At 42.0% G+C, this 19,421-nt stretch overlaps 1 protein-coding gene across 1 annotated transcript; it reads right to left on the bottom strand.

The window, feature by feature from the left end:
* Positions 1–1,044: 1,044 nt before the first annotated feature.
* LOC311274476 (calcium uniporter protein, mitochondrial-like) lies at positions 1,045–18,851 on the bottom strand. Its single transcript, XM_084382167.1, has 8 exons — positions 18,321–18,851; positions 5,438–5,507; positions 5,084–5,251; positions 3,280–3,384; positions 2,961–3,121; positions 2,630–2,833; positions 2,060–2,176; positions 1,045–1,333 (listed from the first exon to the last, which is right to left on the bottom strand). The coding sequence occupies exons 1-8, from the start codon at positions 18,426–18,428 to the stop codon at positions 1,256–1,258; spliced, it is 1,011 nt and encodes a 336-aa protein (XP_084238293.1). The 5' UTR covers positions 18,429–18,851; the 3' UTR covers positions 1,045–1,255.
* Positions 18,852–19,421: the final 570 nt, after the last annotated feature.

Raw genomic sequence — 19,421 nt, forward strand, 5'->3', positions numbered from 1 at the left:
TCTGACTTCATATCCTATACTAACTCATAAAACTATAACTATAATATCTTTGCTCATTTGCGACAGAAATCGCAACTCAAAATCCAAGGTGATTGAACTTGTGGTCTTGTTGTATAGGATTGCATTATATTTAAAGGTGTTCCTGTTATTTTGTAGATCTATTCACATTTTGCACAAGAAATTGCTTTTAAACTTCAGGTTTATTATGGGCCACATTCTGTGTTAGCTACTTTTCTTAGCTTTTTTGTCACGATTTTGCTTGCCTGTTTAATCCAGCTGAAATTACTAAGGTACCACAGATAAATTGCCTTGTCCTGCAGCCGACATTTCCAGTGGCCTTGCGCAGGGAAGACCAAAACATTATCTCTGAGGAAACTGGAAATGTCAGTTGAGCCTGGTTTTCTTGACTGTAAAGTCGGCTGCAGGAATCTCTTACATGCCAGACAAATGCTTTCCACCTCACTGTATCTCACGTGGCAGCATGGCAAGCTGGTACTTCTAATGACTTTTCCACAGGTTATATTAATACTTAATTATGTCTTTTGTAGCAGCAATGATCAAGTAATAACACTCCTAACAGATTATCCAAGCACCACATAAAAATGCTGTTTGTTTAAGCTCGCTCCATCAAAAAGGGAATTCATGTTTGTGTTGTTCTTTGTGTTGTAGACGTTTACAGTACAAAATGTAGTAATGCGTATTTGCACCCAAAATGGCAACAAACACCAGTGTGGAAAGTACCTCAGGGAGAAGGGGTGTTAAAAAAACTGTACTGTGGACTTAAACACTTCTAGCTGTGTCACATGATCTACGACTCAGGAAAAATCAAAGCTACCAGCATACACTGATCCTGTACTTTGTGGTTTTACTGTTGTGACTTTGTGTAATAAAATGTGTGTCATTTTAATGACTTTTGCTTCCTGCAGAGCAATTATGCTTTATCAAAAGTTAATTTTATTTGTGTGTAATGATCTGATGTCTTGATTATGTGTAAGTAAAATCACAACACATTTGAGATTTCAATAATAAGACATCAAGCAGACATGAGATTCTCCCAATATCGGGGAAATACATTTTATTTCAACAGTCCTTAGTGTCTGTTCTTTTCTCAAAGATATAATTGGCATCATTATCAAGACTGTAAACACAACATAGAATGCTATGGATTCCTGGTAAAAAGGCGCCTTTATCAAAATAAATCAGAAAAATTGTTTTTGCTCTGGAGCGTGTAAGTGACCATTATGTATGGCTTCGTTCATGGCTTTGGCTGGATCTGATCAACTGGCAGCTGAAGTTCAGTTGGATTCCTCAGACGTCTCAGGTCTTCCTCCACCTGACGCACACAAAACAGTCACACAGACCATGATTAGATTATAGTAAATGATTAATTCAGAAGGCAGTTTATTATTATTATAATTGAAGTGTCTTGTCACAATGAATGCATGTAAGTGCAATTTTTATTTCATCAGAGCTTGTTTTTAGTGTAGTTGGTGATGATTCCCTGACTTTTCTTTCACAGCTCCAGGAGACATTTATAGTTTACAATGTCTTAATTATTGGATGAATTATCATGATATTTGGCACAGATATTCATGTCACCCTGAGTTTATGATGATAACTCTGGTGTCTCCTTAACTTTTCCCTAGCTTTACCATGGGGTCAAAGTTTTAATTTGTCAGGCTTTGGTTCATGATCGAATATCTGCAAAACTAATGACATGTTAAGTGCTGATAACCAAAAGTTACCATGCTAATATGCTAAACTATGATGACAATCATAGTAAGCATTAAACCTGCATGTACATGTATAAATATATACATCACCATGTTAGTATTGTCACTGTGTGCAAGTTAGCATGCGCATAATGGGTCTCTGGAATTTCCATAATTCTTCAATATTTGCTCTTATATGAAAATAGCACATGAACAGTCCTGTATACAAGATGTTCTTCCAATAATTTGATGTGTCCAAAGCATGTTAGTAAGGTTGTAGATTGTGACTTGTCTGTACCTGTGGTGTAGCTAATGTGGGACTGTAAGAAGTGAGCCAATCAACCAACCTGAGACAGCTCCTCCTTCAGTTCATTGTATTTTGTCACGTCGAATTTCTTCTTGCTGGCACCCTTATAAAAGTAATGCAGGAACTGTCTGTCTTGAACCTCTGGGTATACATAATCCTGAGGGAAAGAATAAAAGAAGGATTGCTATTAGCGTGGGGAGGAAAAATCTGCACACACATGATTTAGTGCAACTGAGCTCCAGATTAACTGTTCAGAAATGTGCCATCTTGTCAAGAGATGGATGAGAGCATTGCCATCACTGTCATACCTGCCTGTTAATATGAAACCACAGCCAGCAGCTAGCTAGCAGTTAGCTTTGCATAAAGACTGGAGACCTACCAGCACCACTAGAGCTCACTAATTAACATGTAATATCTAGTTTATTTTATCTATACGATAACAAAAGTGCAGAAATGACATCTTTTCAGTTTTTATGGTCTGAAGTTATGTGCTGAACTTCTTGTCTCAAGAAGCATACTTCCAAAAATGCCAAACTATTCCTTTTATATTAAGTCATTTAAAGTTTCCTAACCCAGACTAAAGTTTCTCTCTTGTGTCACTGAGACTTGCCTGTTTGGTGAGGACATAATAGGCGAAGGCTCCCATGCTGGTGGCGTAGGTGATGAAGTAAGTGACGGGCTCCATGACGTCCCATGAATAGACCCACCAGGTGAGCCAGGCCAGAGCTCCACCCTGCACAGATAACAGGGCCATGCCGGTCCAGACAACCCTGGAGGAGTGGAAGTCTGCTGTATGGGACAGCTGTGCCATCATCTGTCAGGCAGTAATAAGAAACCGGCAGGTCAGGGATGTCACTTTGAAAACAATAAAAACAGACACTCAAGGAGAAGTGATGAGGGAGAAATAGAGGTTGAATGGCATACAGATGTTGAGACATTACCTTCTCCAGAGGCGACAGCTCCTGTTTGAGGTTGTCCAGTCTCTCCAGCAGCTGCCTCTCTGTCAGCAGGTGGTGCTCAGGCAGGTGGAGCGCCGTGTGCAGCAGATGCACAACATGCTTCATGTCCTCCAGCTCCATGGCATGCTCATTGGATGTACACACTGCAGCAGAGGACACAACAAGGTGGGCGAGGATGAGAAAATGTGAGAGCAGTCGTGCCTGGAGAGATAATAACTGCTATTTATCAGCAGGTCTGAGTTGTAATTATGAAGCAGACAAAATGAGGACCATTCATGAGCGGAGAGAACTGTGTTTATACCCTTTTCAGGAGAGCAGACGTTATAAACTGCATCATTGATGACGAGCTGGAAGTCCTTGTCCAGCAGAGCGTCGATGAGCGTGGTGTTGGCTATGCGCTCTCCATCTGTCAGAGGACAAATGTCTAACTCAGTACTTATATAGCATTCATATAACTTCGTCTTTATAGCCTAGCGAAAAGGTTTTCAGAAAACACAATAAAAACAGGACAAAAGATGCATAAAAACATAAACATAATTCCCAACAGATCACCTCTGCATCGTCTACATAAACCTCAGATGAATAGCGTCATTCATTTACAGGATAAACAAAGTTACTCATCACTGCAAATGTATGTGTCCTATTTCCTGAAATGATAGAGATCTAACCGTCAACCGGCCTCAGTTGGTGATTTCAAGGTACTTTTCAGTAGCGTCTGCATGTGTCAGAGGTGGTGTAGATGGACAGAGCGATTGCTACAGAAAAAACATGTTTTTCCAGTCAGGAGAATGCGAGTCACATCCCCTTTTTTACACTGCAGCAGTGTTGCATTATGGACCATCAAGGAAAAAAGACTTGATGTCTTTGTAATAAATTATCCTATTGGCTTCCATATCACCTACTGTAGTGGTTCCCAGATATATCTGTTGGGGTCATAAGGTGATTAAATGGAGAGAAAGAGAAGAAAAAGTTTCCTTTATGTTTTACAACCTTTCTGGAAGTTTTTCTCTTTGGACTCCCCAAGGAGGTTATGCTTCACTGCTGTACCTTTGTCTGTTGGTTGGTTGGTTTGTCAGCAGGATTACACAAAAACTACAGAACGGATTTCCACGAAACCTGAATGGAGGATGGGTCTCGGCCCAGCACAGACCTTATTAACTTTTGGCGTAGATCTGCATAAAGGGACGGATCCAGGAATTGAATAATTGTGAGATAGGGCTTTTTATCTGCTAATTTCTAATGGATCTTGATGAAAAAAAAAAAAATCAGGCTTATTTAGTTGGCTGGCATCTTTGAGTGAGTACAGTTTGATGTGGAGAAAGGGGACTGTTCGGAGTGTCATTCTAGTTTCTTGAGCCTCTAAAAATCCTTCAAATTAAACAACCCAAGATTGAAATATCACCCCTTGGTTGAACTGCTCATAACTCACATCTACATTAAAAGTGAAAGCTGTGGCCGCCGAAGGGTAGGGAAGTTCTTGTGGACTGCCAAAGAAAGCATCAAAATCGATGCAGCAGAACCACAGACATCTATTATTCCATGCATTATTTTCCCTTGTCAATGCCTGGCACATGCATTACCCACAATGCAACTTGACAGCTGACAGGTTCATTTTCAATTTTGTTGTCGATGCTGACTCATGACTCGAGGCAATTTGTCAGACTTCACATAACTCCCTTTGGAGCCACGATAGGCTTTATAAAACATTTCTCACTGAACGGTACGCCAGATGAACTGTAAACAGACTTGATTTGTAAAATCTTTGATTTATTTTAAGGGCTCACAAGCTAAAAAGTTTGGAACAACAATGAATTTCTGCTCTCTCTCTGATATTCTTTCTACTTCTCTCTACTCGCTGATTAACCTTTTCAACCCTTGAGGGTGGATGCTGGAAAGCAATCAAGCAACAATGGTAAAAATGAGTTAGTGGCTTGTGAAATTACATTCTGCAGGCATTGTGCCAAACTACTGTGTGCTGCTCTTCAGCTTTCAGTCCTACCAACCTGCAAAACCAGGTAGCAACAAAAATGGTTAAACAGGCCTGAGTTAGCATCAAGAATGTGGTCTGTCCGGTATGTGCGTAACTGACGCGTGTCATGTCCTACCCTTGGATGCAACAGAGGCAGTGACTCCGGGGTCCTCTCTCTGCAGATCTGTGATCAGGTCTCCTACACTCATCAGCATGGGCCTGAGGTAGAACAGACACTTCTCATTCCTGGAGGGCAACGGGACCTCCAGAACCAAACGGCCATATTTGTACTTCAAGGACACATCTGCAACAGAGTGAGGCAGAGATCTGTTGAGCTTGCATTTTCGTGCTGTGTTTTGTGCAAAGATCATTACGTCAAGCTCATTTAAGTAGTTTTACCCAGCAGGACCGACTGTGAGGTCACAAACAGGGGGCAGACATGCAACAAACAGAAATGTATGATTATGTAGATGTAGTAACTGTACTTTACCACTGGAGGGCGGGAGTGTGCTGCAGAAAAGTGCTTGACAATTTCCAAGTAGAGGCAATCTCTGTTGAACCTGAGAAAGAAAGAAATAAGGAAGGAACGAAGGATGGAAAGAAGGTTGGAAGGATGGAAGGAAGAATGAAAGAAAAAGACATTATCAGCTCATTCAATTTGTTCTTGGTGAAAAAAAAAGTGCATCCCTCCTTTGGTAAACTGCTGTCATGTCAGCTGACATCGGAGGGTAAACAGACCAACGGCATCCTGAAAGGAAGGATCTGAAAAAAACGCCCCACACAAACCCAGTCTGCCAAAAAGCCACATCAATTGAGTTTTGTGGGCTCTGCTCTCAGAGTGCTTTTTCCGCTAATGTGAATTTCTTCTGTGGCTGTTGAGCTGCTTTTCACTCCCTCACTAAATGGTGTGTAATCTGGCCAGCTGATGGTACAGATTCTTGATGAAACCAGCTCCTTTTCGCTGAGGCACGACTTTCCATTAAGTTAATTAAATCTTAGGCTGCAGCCTTTATTGCTTAATGAATTGTCGGTGTGCCCCTCAATGAAGATGAACCGTGGCACCTCAAGGCCTAGAGTCTCTCCCACACTCCTGATAATAGAGAGGGCGCCTGTAACGAACTGCTCATTATTCTAGTCAGCAGGAACACTTCTCTGTCCTGCACTCGACATTCTTTGGGTGTAGTCTCTTGTTACAGTTCACATGCAAACTCATATTTCGACTTAATTTTTAAAGCCACATGATCACGCATTCACATGCACACAGCCTTACAAACACCTCCACTGCAAATTTCAGCCTCATGGAGAGGAAGATCTAGTTGCTATTTGATGACAGGACCTGGCTGCGCCATTGACCAACAAAAACCTGCTCTAAAGTAAATGCTGCTGTATTTTAAGGGCGCACGTACAGTCCGCTTTAATCAATTAATGATCAGAGAGGCTGCTTCCAGTCATTTAAGTTTTTTCACATGCGCAGTAATGTCACTGCAGGAAATATGACACATTTTGGCAGCAACACGAAAAACTGTACTCATAAACTTGGCAGGACGGAGGAAACTCTCCAGACAAAGCAGAATTACATTTTAGCTTCTGAAATAAATATTTTTTGACACCTCTGATCGAGCTCAGGATTTATCAGGTGGATTGCTGCTTAAGGCCAAGTCCAAACAATTTTGAGGCTGTCAGCATGTCAGGAGATTTAAATAATCAATGAAGTTAAGCTGGTGTGCCTTGTGCGTGAGTGTGCGCATTGTCTCAAAGGGGAGACGCACTTATCAAATCTGCTGCTGGGGTATCGCTGCAGGTAACATAATTAACATGTCCTCATCAAAAATGTATTATTTAATTCACGCACATCCCATCCGCTACTAATCAGAATGATCATTTTCATAACCCAGTCGATGATCTCAGTGCATCACTATAACACAAAGAGAGGACTCTCCTCCTCCTCCTCCTCAGGTAACTATCGGTGCATTTGCTTATCAAATGGAGTTGTTGATAGGATCGACAATTAATAGAGGACAGAGGCAGAGGGCCCAAGGACCACATACCTGTCCCTCAGCAAAGACAGGTGCTGAAAACCATTGCCATCAAACGGTTGGGGAAACCAAACCAAAACAAATGTACAATATGTAATTGTAATAACAGCATTAATGAAACGTATGTATTAATGATATTATGTCCTCCAGTTATCTATCAAAAGCTCTAAACACCAGTTAATAAACACCAGTGTCCTAGTGTTGAAACACTCGTGCCTTTTAACCTTAAAAAAAAAAAGAAGAAATAATCCATCCAGTGTTTCCCATTTAGCTGAGAGTCCACCGGGTCCCACTCCCGCATGACAACATCTTTCTTCAAGTGACACTTAAGGATGTTGCAGCCAATCTCTCCTGCCCCTTTGTCCTACAGCTGGGAGTTCGCTCAATCAATATCACATTAAAGAGGAGAAGGGGGCGTCCATGTTCATGGGCTGAGAAAGCTGTCTTGAGGCACACTGATGGAGCAGAGGCCAGATGTGCTCAAGTCCTTCTCACTCCACTGGTTAGGAGAAGAGGCTTTAACAGGAAAAACAACATTCGCATACAGCAGTGAGTGACTGTCCACATGACCAGAGGGGTGCTTTTGTTTTGATGGATAACAGCGGCTACAACCAGAAGGTTAGAAAGGAAGCGGAGATCACAAACAAATTTTACATACAAGTGTTTGTTGGCTGGCTAATGAAGCAGTGCACCACACTGTGACGGAAAACATGATGTTATAAATACTCTATGTCCCCAAAAAGAGCCACATAAATTGATCCCAATGAGACCAGATTTAGCTGTTCAGCTCGTGTGCGATCTCCAGATGTTATTATACAGCAGAAAGCTGTCACAGAGCTGTACCACCTACGCATCAGCTCACCAGCTCTCCATCGACAATGGGAAAAGAAGTATTTTTAGGGGATGCATGTATGAATTCTTTAAACCCAGTGAAACATTTGGCATCCAAATGGATCCAATCACACATGCACGGTGGCATCCAAAATCATACATGTAAATTGAAAAAAGGAAAGGGTTAAAAAGGGTTAATCACTTCCTGTTTTTGAAGAATGTTTTAAGTGATGATACAGTACAGTACAGTATAGGGCGGGTGACAATTAAAATCCTCTATCCCTATTTAAACGTAACTCTATTTTTTGATATATTACATTTTCTGGAAAATCAGTTAAGTAACAGTTAATGACTGTTAGATGACTAACAGAGGCAGGGCTTTCAAAATAAATCTGAGAGCCAACGGATGATGAAACTAATGAAAGGATATATATTTCTTAAAAGGTCCAGTGTGTAGGATTTAGTGGCATCTAGTGATTGAAGATTGCAACCAACTGAACACCCCTCGTGTCAGCCTGCCCTACAGTAGCAGCTAAAAATGCAAACAATTCAAAAGGCCCTCTCTAGAGCCAGTGTTTGGTTTTTCCGCCTCCGCTTTTGCCTATTAACATTTTCACAACCTCCTCTATTGTCGCCACGTTTGTTGTTGTCTGAATTGCTATCAATGCCTACAGTACTTGAAGGACGCATGGAAGTATGTGGGCACTTATGGTTACATCGTTTGAGATGGATGTATCCATTTTCGGATGTAAAAGGGGCATACATATGAGCCATGAAGGTCAATTAATTTGTAATATCTCAGTCATCTCAATGCCCACCTGTAGTACAGCTGTGCATAGCGATGCTGTCCCTGAAACCTGAAAGAGTCATGTTATTTTGTGACTTGTGACTAGTTAACCTCAGACAGCAAACACATCACCACCATGTTAAACAGCCTGGAACAGCATTTTATAAGCCGACGCCGCTACAGCCGAAGCCATAGCGCTTCATTAAACTGAGTGGTGCAGGCGCTGACTGCCAACACATACAGCAACTGCCTGGGAATGAAAAGCCTATACGTTATCAATCTCATTAGCAAACACTTCATGTCAAAGCAGTCTAACAGGAGAATGAGTTTGAGCTTGCACACTGGTGCCCTGCTAATGTGAAAACAGCAGATCTGGAGCAAAGCATCAAGGGCGAGGCAGGCCTATTGGTCTCTTTACCGAGTGGGAGTGTGTGTATGTGAGAATCACTGACCAGAATCAATTCAACAGCTGACTGACTCCAGCCTGTTTATATGCTGTGCGCACACATACCAATCCCATTCTAAATCAACAGAACGTGGCTAACGTCGCAGATAATGCAGCTCGAGAGCTGTGTGATGAATAATGGTCTATTTCCAAAGCCATGTTCCCCGCCCTGTGCCATTACATGCTGTAGCAGACTGCATTATATATACCGACCCTTTTAGTTCTCTCACCCTACGTGCGGAGGTTACAAATGCTCTGACACGGGAGTGCAATAACATTACAGAACAATTTGGCGACAATATGTCATACACGTTTATGAGTCATTCGTCAGATGACCCCTAGAGTTGAGTTTTCGCGACAGACTGTTAAAAAGGCAGCAGACGAGCCCCCTGGCCTCGTTACGCTCAATGGCTGATACATAAGGAGCAGGTGCAGTAATGCTTTTTATCTGCCATATGGGGATAATCTGACTGCTGCTCTAAACGCACTACAGCAAATTGGTAAACACTGCTGAGAATCTTATGGTACTGACAGGAGCGTCATGCTAACAACTCTGTGAGGCTGTGTTTATTTAGACCCCGCAGTGCTTTGAGCTAAATGCTAACATTTGTAATTGCTCACATGCCAACAGTAAACAATCACCATACTGATGCTCAGCAGATGTTTATAGTGTTAACCCGACATTTTAGCCATAGACCGTATAAAACATCACGCATAGGTTTCTGGAGAGCCGCTGTGAAGCTCAGAGCAGTGGCTCCAGCCCGGTGATGCACTGGTTAGAGCTAAGGCAGGCCAAATCTAGACTGGTTACTGACAGATGCTTACATCTGCTAATTAGTACTAAACACAACATATAGCTAAGCTGATTATCATTTGTTTTGCAAGTATTTGGGACATGTTCAAATTCTGGCCAAGAGATGAGGCTATTAGAAGTGAGTTATTTCAGTTTTTCTTTTATGAACCTGAATGTCTGCACCACATTTCATGGCAATCCAACTAAAAGTTGTTGAGAAATTTAATTCAAAACAAAAGATGCCAACCTCATGGTGTTGCAAGAGGAAAAATATTTCAGTCTAGAGTGGTTGACCAATAAATCTGAGATGGTGGATCAATCAAGAAAGAGTCCTCCTGCTAACATGGATTAGAAATAGCAAAATAGCACAGTGGGTAGGTAAATATAAGTATGCAGGATCATTTATGAATGAGTTAGAATAAAATCTTTAAGAATAAATTTAGGCTCATGGTTTAGGGTTTAAGAAATATGAAAAAAAAAAATTGAAGTCACTGATGTTGACGCCGTTACATGACTTACATTCGTTGGACATTAAGAAAAATTCAGGTCATACACTTTTTAGCTTTTAATTTCAACTGCAACTGTTTTCATCTGCTGATTCAAGTTCGATGTGGCAAAGATTACAAGCTTTGGACCCAAATGTAAGGAAGGTCAGCTGGACGGGTACCTACTTGAGTAGCTCTGAATAAAAAATGTCCAACCATAGTACTATATATGATGTGTCGTTTTACTGGGACTACTCCCACGCAGACAGACACACCCATAGATTATTAACCACATAACAAAGGGATGTGGCAGAATGCATACTGCCTCAACAAGCCTGTGGCAGTCACTCCCACGGCATGTCACAAGACACTCATGCAGCCTGCAGAAAGCAGTGGGTTTCCAACTCCGCATGATGACTAACGTCACCACTGGCCTCTAAACCGAACATTTGTCTGCTTATCAAAACAAAACACACTTCCCAATTACAAAACTAATCTGTAGTTAGAGTGCATGGTGGATGCCGTCTGCCCATTGTCCTTCACACATTTCGAGAGTCAATTTGCAGCTGCAGGGAACAACACTGCACACCTGTTCCTCTCAACCAAATAATTTCCTCCAACCGTTCTGTCTCAAAACAATCAGCTGAAGGTATATTTACCCCTTGAGCTATGCGTTTCTTATTTATGCCATGCCAACAGGGGGTGGGGAGAGTGCAAAGACAGGGAGTGAAAAGTGGGCTATATGGTGACAAACTGCCATGTCCCTCCTCTGCAGCGAGGCAGGCCTGCTCGAGCAATGAGCAGGGTTATCACGGTGACAGGCTGCCTCATTTTCCCAGGTGGCTCCCAGCAGGTCGCCCCATTATAGATCCTGTCACAGCTGAGCTACGGCCTGTTGCGTCTCGGCTACCTAAAGGTATCTCCTCCCACTCTCTTCAAGGGTTTGATACCACTAAACAAAAAGAAAGGATCATAATGTGATGACTTACGGTATCTTGCAGGCATGACTTCAAGCAGGCGGAAAGGAAAATGTGTGAGAGTGATAAATGGCCTGAAGACAAGAGTGAAAAACGAATCTGCCAAGAAGAGAAATTGAATTGGTCCCTGACGCTATCATGACTAAGAACAGCCAGCACTGTACCATGAATAAGATTTGCATCGAAGCATTTGTCTCCTGTTACCAGGTTAATGACCCGGTCAGGTTAGGAGGACGAGGAGAGAATACAGTGGGTGGGATGAGGCGGACTGCAGTAACGAGGCAAGCAGGTAGTGGAAAGACAAGGTTTTTGTTTGTATAGCGCTAATTAGTAGTTTGGTAACAGTGAAAATCTAACTGTTAAACATGCTGTAAAAATGTATCACAGAGGGATAAAAAAAAAAAATCAAAGAATGAAAACCTAAAAAACATGGATGCACAGTATTACTCCAATTTAATTTATCTAATGCGTGCTGGGGATGTAAAGATGGCCTTTAGTCCAGCAGGTCCAACTAGGAGAGTGTTTCAGTTTCTGGCAGCCTTCCAGTTATTTACTCTGCCATGAGAGGATGTTACCTGTCTGTTTGAGAGAGCTTCAGGAATGGGTGGTGCAGGATAACAAGGAGAGGCAGGACTTTTACTTATTTACACCACAGTCATAAGAGTAGGTCTTTTGTTCTTACAGGTAATCACTACTCAGCCCAAATTGCTATATTTACCACGGTCTCAGAACAACACACTACGATACTCCGAGCTTAAATGACTAAAGAGCTCTTCACCCTGCAGCTCAGCATAATACAATGGCAGAGCTGAATAGTGAAGAGGAGGATGAAAAAGAGGGGGCAGTGATTTAGGGATTCATGCGGCGTTCGCAGAGGTCCAGAACCGCAGACTTTGGAGGAGCAAATTTCAAAAGGAGCAAACTCTTCTAAAGCTAAAAAACAACCACCCTTTCTGAATTTAAAAGCAACCATGCCACAAAAACTTTGACTTCACCAACTGGAGTGAGTCATAATTCCCTTTTTGGTCACACACACATAGCCAAGCAATGCATCACCACAAGGTCATGCCGGCACTAGAGGCACACTTGAGTATGCTGGATTAAGAACGACAGTAATTTAAAACTCTGAGTAAACTAAGTCTCAGGTCAATATTCGGAAAGGAAATTGATCCACTTGTGCTGCTTTGTCCAATAACACCTCTGGAACTGGAACAAACAGGTACAATGTTTTATGCACAAAGAATAATAATTAACAAGAAGGCACAAATAGTTCAGAATGTATTGTTAACAGCGTTTATCAAAGTTTATGATGTTTCTTCCAACTCAGCAGCTCACAAAATTGTACGATTTTTAAATGAGAGTCTGGGGACTTTTTCTACAGACAGGGAATTAACCTACTGGCTAAATGTTTACAGTATTTCTAAAATTCGACAGGCTTACCATTCACGAAATGCTGTGTTCTTTCATAAATTTAGTATAAATGAAATCAGTTGAAACGGTGTTTAAACTGCTGCTACATGTTGGCAGGTAAGACGCACTTTAGACACGGAAGCAGAGGCTGTTACAGCAGTGCCGCCACAAACTGACACTTTGTACAAGGAAAGATACAACTTCATGTATTGTATTCAATGCCGAATTTACAAGATGGCATAAAGAATTTTGAATTTGTCGTAGCAAAGCTTTGCAGACTTTGTCAACTTTCTCCTCACTCAACAACTCTCAAAATGATGTGATCTGTAAGGGAGTCTGGGGGTATAAGGTTACTAGTTCAGTTGTTAGATTGGTTGAAACATTGTGTTCACAAACGTCTGCTGCTAACATTGGCTGGTTAAGACAGCCCGAACATGTAATTTGCATCACACTGAACCACATGGAAATCAGACAGCGTGTAATCCATTCTGCCTGTCGTTTTAGCTTCCTGGATCACTCAGCACACATGGCAATACCAAGTCTGAACAGGGACAGAGTGTCCAGCATGTGTTGTTGACAAGACAGAACACGTTATGTATCTTTTTTAAACCACGAGGATAATAGACTGAATTTCATTATGCACATTTCTACAAGGAATCAATACCGACTCTGCTCAAGCAGTTTGCAAGAGTAAGCCTTAAAGCCTGTGCCGGATGAAAGAGATTCAAATGTCTCAGCGCCTAGCGATGCAGGAAACATATTTAACTTTTGCAAGATGTCTTAAGTGTTGCATAACAGTTTAACATTAGTCATTGTTGCACTTGCAGAAAGAATGAAAACTAAGAACTCATTTACACCTGGTATTCCCTTGTGATCTGCATCTAGATACAGCTTGCTCATTCAAGCTTTCGGTTTTACTTGAGGTGTTTGGAAGCAACAGCTGATAAATACCAGGTGGGCCAGCTGAATGCCAAGATGCATCATGAGATGAGATGTTGATGTCACAGGCCTAAACAGTTTGTAAACACCCAGTACTTTTAACACGATCCCATAATGTCTTCCAAATCTCACTGACTCTTCTCGCATCTAGCTACACCTGTTCAATAATAGTTGATTTTATCAGTGTGTGTTTTATAGAAGTGTTCTTATCTCAATATGCAATTGGAGGATTGATTTGCAATCTCAAGGACAGAAAATGGGTCTGCAAACATGTTCAGGGGAAGCAATTCTGCTGCTGTTTTGACTCTACTCATTTTCCATTAACAGACAAATCTCTCATCTGTTGGTTTTTTTTTTCCCCAGTCCTGTTTGAGACACGAAGAAGAGGCAGAATGTGGTGTAACGTTATTGATTGCATTTACACGTAGCTCAGATCTGATTACACTGGGAGCCACCCATGTGCCTGGTAATGTTATGCATTATTCCTTATCCAGATTAGATGTCCAGATACTCTGTAGATTGAATGTTTCTTTCATCCTTTTCTCTTTTTTGTTGGACAGCTGATAGTAAAAAAACAGACAGGAAATACAAAGGGGAAGAAAATGGTGCGATATGCAACAAAGGTCCCCAGCTGGAATCAAACAGTGGGTGTTGAAGTTACAGGGTACGCATCTTAATCGCTAGGCCACAAGACGTCCCAGATTACAAGCTGCAAACACATCATTTCTCTCACTACAGCTCTGCTGAGGAGCTTTCCACACTGAGCAGCACAGGTCTCGAATTCAAGACCTTGATATCTGCTGTGTGAAACACAAGTCTGAAAGACTCCCTGCGGGTGATGTCCACGTGTTTCTCCCATGAGTTTGGTCCTATTCTATTTCTGTGGATGCGGCAATAATAAAGAACAGCTCTATGCCTGGCATGACCAGTGTTGACGCTGAGAAACAGGCAGTCGGGCCTGCCAGAATGAAACCTCTTCCATCTTGCAGTGTAATGCCAGTCCAGACAATGAAAGTTGTGCGACAACAGATGGTGCCAGCTGTCAGATAAAAATGCCAACCCTTGCGGTGAGAATGTGATGCTTGTTTAAGCGGTCTTGACGTTTTGGGGTTTCAGTGGAATAGCAGGCACAAATAGAGAGCATTTCTGCACACTCAATGTACAAACTATAAATGTGACCTAACTGCAATTACAATAATACGGTTTGTTCCTGTCTGCTGTGGAAACCCTGCCTGTGCATGTTTTGTTTTCACAATGTGCTGTGTTGCCACTCCATGCTTAAAAGGAACAGAGTTGCTGCTACCACACCACTGTCCAACGTGGAAAAATACACGCCCATCAACAGCTCCAGAGCCGTCTGTTTCACATGTTGTGTCTTGTCAGCAAGACGGGTAGTCACCAACACATCCGGGAGTCACAGGGGTTTTGTGCAGAGTTGAGTTCATGACAATGCATAAACCTGGCAACCCACTATGGAGACTTTCAATATCAGTGGGTTCAACGGTTTGCAGGAGAGGAGCCACAGGCTGTACCTGCTCGTAAAAATACGGCATCTCATTTTAGGAGATATTGCATATGTTGAATAGACAGGAGAATATTAAAAAAAAGGTTTTGATAAGAGAGCTTTGCGCTTTGTGCTGATAGGCACTTTTAAATTTTATTGGAGCTACACTCGCAGATTCCCTTCGTTCTGTTTAGCCTCCTGAACCTTTCAATACTGGATGCACAAAGATGAAACTGATATTAATCCTCTCATTTGAATCAGGAAAATAATACAAACAGATTTACTTCCCAAAATAATGTCATACTGTTCCCTTTATGTGTTAGTGTAAATACAGTATCGCTAATTGGAGTTGAGTATGCCGCAGGTGAGTCAAATTTCTCTCAGCACTCATGTCCTGCTCACGATGACTTCTGCAGAGAAACTTATGTGACCGCATTATAACTTACTGACGTAAAAGCCACACTCCCTTAAGCTTCTCTCATAAAAGTAAAAGCATCTGCCTTGATGATATTTTCCCAGTCACAAACTTCTGCTGAGGGCATTACAAACATTGCAGCAGATGGCTGGGTGTTCAAGGTTTTATCTCCTGTGTGCTCAGAGAGTGGATAATGAGTCTTTTTACAACTTCCTAAATGAAATGTGACACTTTCCCATGATAACCTACAAGACAGTCAAAATTTAAGGAAATCCAATTTTCATATTCTACTCCGCAAACCTCTGAAGTCTCAATCCATTTCACTGGCTAATAATACTTCCTATCCGGACTCACTTACTCCATTATTTAACAAAGAAAATCTCATTTAAAACTGACAACCAGCTCTCTGAATACTGGTTTTGTATGCAGCAGCATTCTCTGTCTCGTCAGCAGCTCTCTGATTACAGGTGTTGCAACACGCCTATTCAAACAAGCTGTGGTTCAGCCACTCCTTCAACAGGAGTTTTACATTTTGTTCAATATCTGCATCTCATCTAAGAGGAAAACTACACTTGATGTACATATATATATATTTGTTTTTACCTGGATCAGGAAACTACACAGCCCTGAGTCAGCCTGTTTGATATTCTACATAAGATCGATCTGTAGAGTATTAAACATTCAGTAGGCTGTGCGGGGTATCCAGGTGGCCTCAGGGTTGAAGATGCCGACTATGTAATAGCAGGGACCCTCGTCAAGTGTACACACTACTTCTGCTGTACCTTAAGGTTTTCAAAGAAGGTGATAACACAACACGGACGCAGTGATCTTCATCATATTTTGGTGACGAGTTTTTAAAATAATGGCTACATTCAGTGTGTTACAACTCCTAAAGGTGCAATATGTACTTGAACACTGTAGCGCTGGTCCTGTATATTAGCTTGCTGGCAGAACTTACTGCACTTGTCAGTATGGTCAGTTTTATAGTGATTTTCACCTTTGTTAGTACTTTTTCTGTGCTGAGGTGGCGGCCAAGTTGGTGTATATATATGTTGAGCGAGATGATGTAGTTCACTAAGCTTTCACAGAAAACTAGATGATATTTTACTATCTGTACGACAAACAGCGACTTTATTGATCTGAAAAAATTGTTTTTATAATTCACAAACAGCCTATGTGTGAATCATGAAATAACGTCCCATCAAGAGAAATCTGCCTGCTTTTTTACAATTTAGTCTGATTTAAGGGTCTTTGGATACATGGGAGTTTGTCGCTTGTGAGTGACATGCAGGCTGCGCACCAATCACAATCATTCTTGATCAATTTATCAACCAAAGCAGGGCCTACTTTGGGTGTTCGATGAAATGCACTCCCCTACAAAACCAATCTAATCCTTACAGAATCATTTATCATTTCCAAATCAAGTAATTCAAGTGGTCCAGTGATTTGCAATATACATCACAGAAAACCAAAATATCGCTGTCAAATGTTTCTAATATTAAAGCAGCCGTATCAGAGCAGTGAATGGGGATTGCAGCTCGCACTTTACTTACAGTATGTCATAAGAGGAAAAACTGCAGCTCCGATTTTATATACGGTTCGGTCTAAAAATAGAACTTAGTCACTCTGGCATGCAGGACTGACTCATGTCAGCTTTCCCATCTATCAGAGAGAATGGCTTTTTCCTCAATCCCACAAACTGCACGTCGATATTCACTCAGTATGGATGTGTTAGCGTTTAGCAATACAGTCTGCTCCGTTCTTCCTGCACTGGCCGAGATCCGAGGCGTCCACTTGGGATCTGTGTGCTCACGACTTAGCTGACCTCTGCAGTTCCTTTGCATGGATCATAAAACGGATTATGAAAGATAGGTGATTTAAAGTGGCATTAATAAAACCTGCGAATGGAGCCATGCTACGAAAACCTCTCGGTGATGCTGTGATGCAATGTGAGGTCCATGCAGCCTTTCCCACAAATGTGTGCATTTAATGCTCTGTGCAGACAGACGTTTACCTGATGATGCACAATACTGACATAAGACACTATAAGATATTGACCTCTGTGCTGAGCATACTGTAAGCTGCACAGTATACGATGTTACTGACGTCTCTAAGGATTGTGTAGGGCAGGGCAAGTCTATACTTAAGGTTTAGAAGTATATTTAGCAGTCTAATCATGGTCTGATTCCCAAAATGAGTGCCTGAGGGACTTCCTCAGAAGACTAATTAAATGAGCTCTGCTTTAGTGATGAGATAATGGACATTAATAATCAGCCATGTAGTCATGGTTAGACCATTTAAACCAGCTTGTAGAGGTCGGCAACGTGCTTGAATTATTAATTTGTTGTTCTGGAAGTCCTGATTGAAAATTACAGGACACAGAAACAGAGCTGACAGTGACAGACAGGCAGAGAGAGGGATGCCTTTCTCCACCATGGGAATGTGACAAAATGGATCATATTCAAGCACCTTGAATGTAAACTTACTCAAGTTTTACATCTGATTTCAGGCAGATCAAGAAACTTGGCTTGATGTGCCAGAAAACATGGTGTAAAAAAGGGAACAGTGCTCTCAAATGACTGAAGTTTTCTATTCACACCGTCCACATGCCAAAGTGCACCCAGCGCTGCGTTCAGTAAAGCAGGAAACCAGCCCATCAACTAACTCACGTTAACATACCCACTTAAATAGCGGCGTAACGTTGACAAACACCAAGACGAATTAAACTTATTAGCAAAAGGTTTCATTTACCTGGTGAAGAAATGGAGCCGGGCGGGTGGTTTTGAAACCGCGGTGAAGAGGCTGAATACTTCCCAAAAGTCTCGCCGTAACTTTGCTCACCATCCGGACCGAAGCCATTGTCAGCCGTTAACCGCGTTAGCTTCTTCTCTGTCGGGGCATACCGGGTGGAAACACTTCGGTTCAAAGCGAGCTGTTTGTTTGGTCTGAATAACAACAGATGAGTTCAGCTGGTAGCTACGGGACAGAGGGAGGCACGGCCCCGCCTGAGCTGCATACCATTTCCTCCTAACAACAAACGCGCCCCGTGCCAGACTCCGCTTCCTTTTCCACCGTTTTTATTTTTTTTTCTCCACGTCGGTCTGTTATGCACGAAGCAGCCAGCAGGGAGGACGGAGCGTGATCCTTCCACACCCCCTGAACCTCACTGATCACTTACCTACACAACAACTGGTGGGTAGTGTTTCTTTAGCTGCTGTTAGCATGTGAAAGGGTGACACCAGAGTGCTAACACAAATGCACTACACAGGGTGGTTATCAAAGTGGGGCTCGGGGACCCTCAGAGGTCGTCCTGTTGCGGATGTCACCCACCTACATCCTGTTGGTTTCTCCTCATCCCCCCACTAGGCATCAGTAGGTAGTGTTGGAGCCATATTGAGGTGATGTCCAGCAATTTAATTGGCTCTAGCTTTCTAGTCAAACCACTGCAGGACAGATGCTTCCTCTAAAATTTGACATTTATCCAATATCTGTGAAGAAAGGAGGGAGGGCTGTCAGCAGCTGTCAATCAAAATGTGCAGTCACTGTCTCAGCTGTCCCGCCCCCGCAATGAAGAAAATTGAGAGTGAAAAGGATGGCAGATTTTGGCAGAATATAATGGAAACTACCACAAAAAAACGACGATGCAGCTACAACAGACTGACTCTAACTCTCACTGAGTTTTTTGCAAACTTTGCCAGAGTTATTTCTCAACTTGACACAGAGGGGAATACGACCCGAAGCGACACAGTACCTGCGAGTCTCATAAGAAACGTGTGGCTCAAAAAGATACGAGCCAATCTATGAAAACATTCCTCCTGAGACCCAAAGATGACTGCCAGACAGATAAGGTAA

The sequence above is a fragment of the Pagrus pagrus genome, assembly GCF_965226575.1.
Source record: "Pagrus pagrus genome assembly, chromosome: 2".
NCBI classification, from domain to species: domain Eukaryota; kingdom Metazoa; phylum Chordata; class Actinopteri; order Spariformes; family Sparidae; genus Pagrus; species Pagrus pagrus.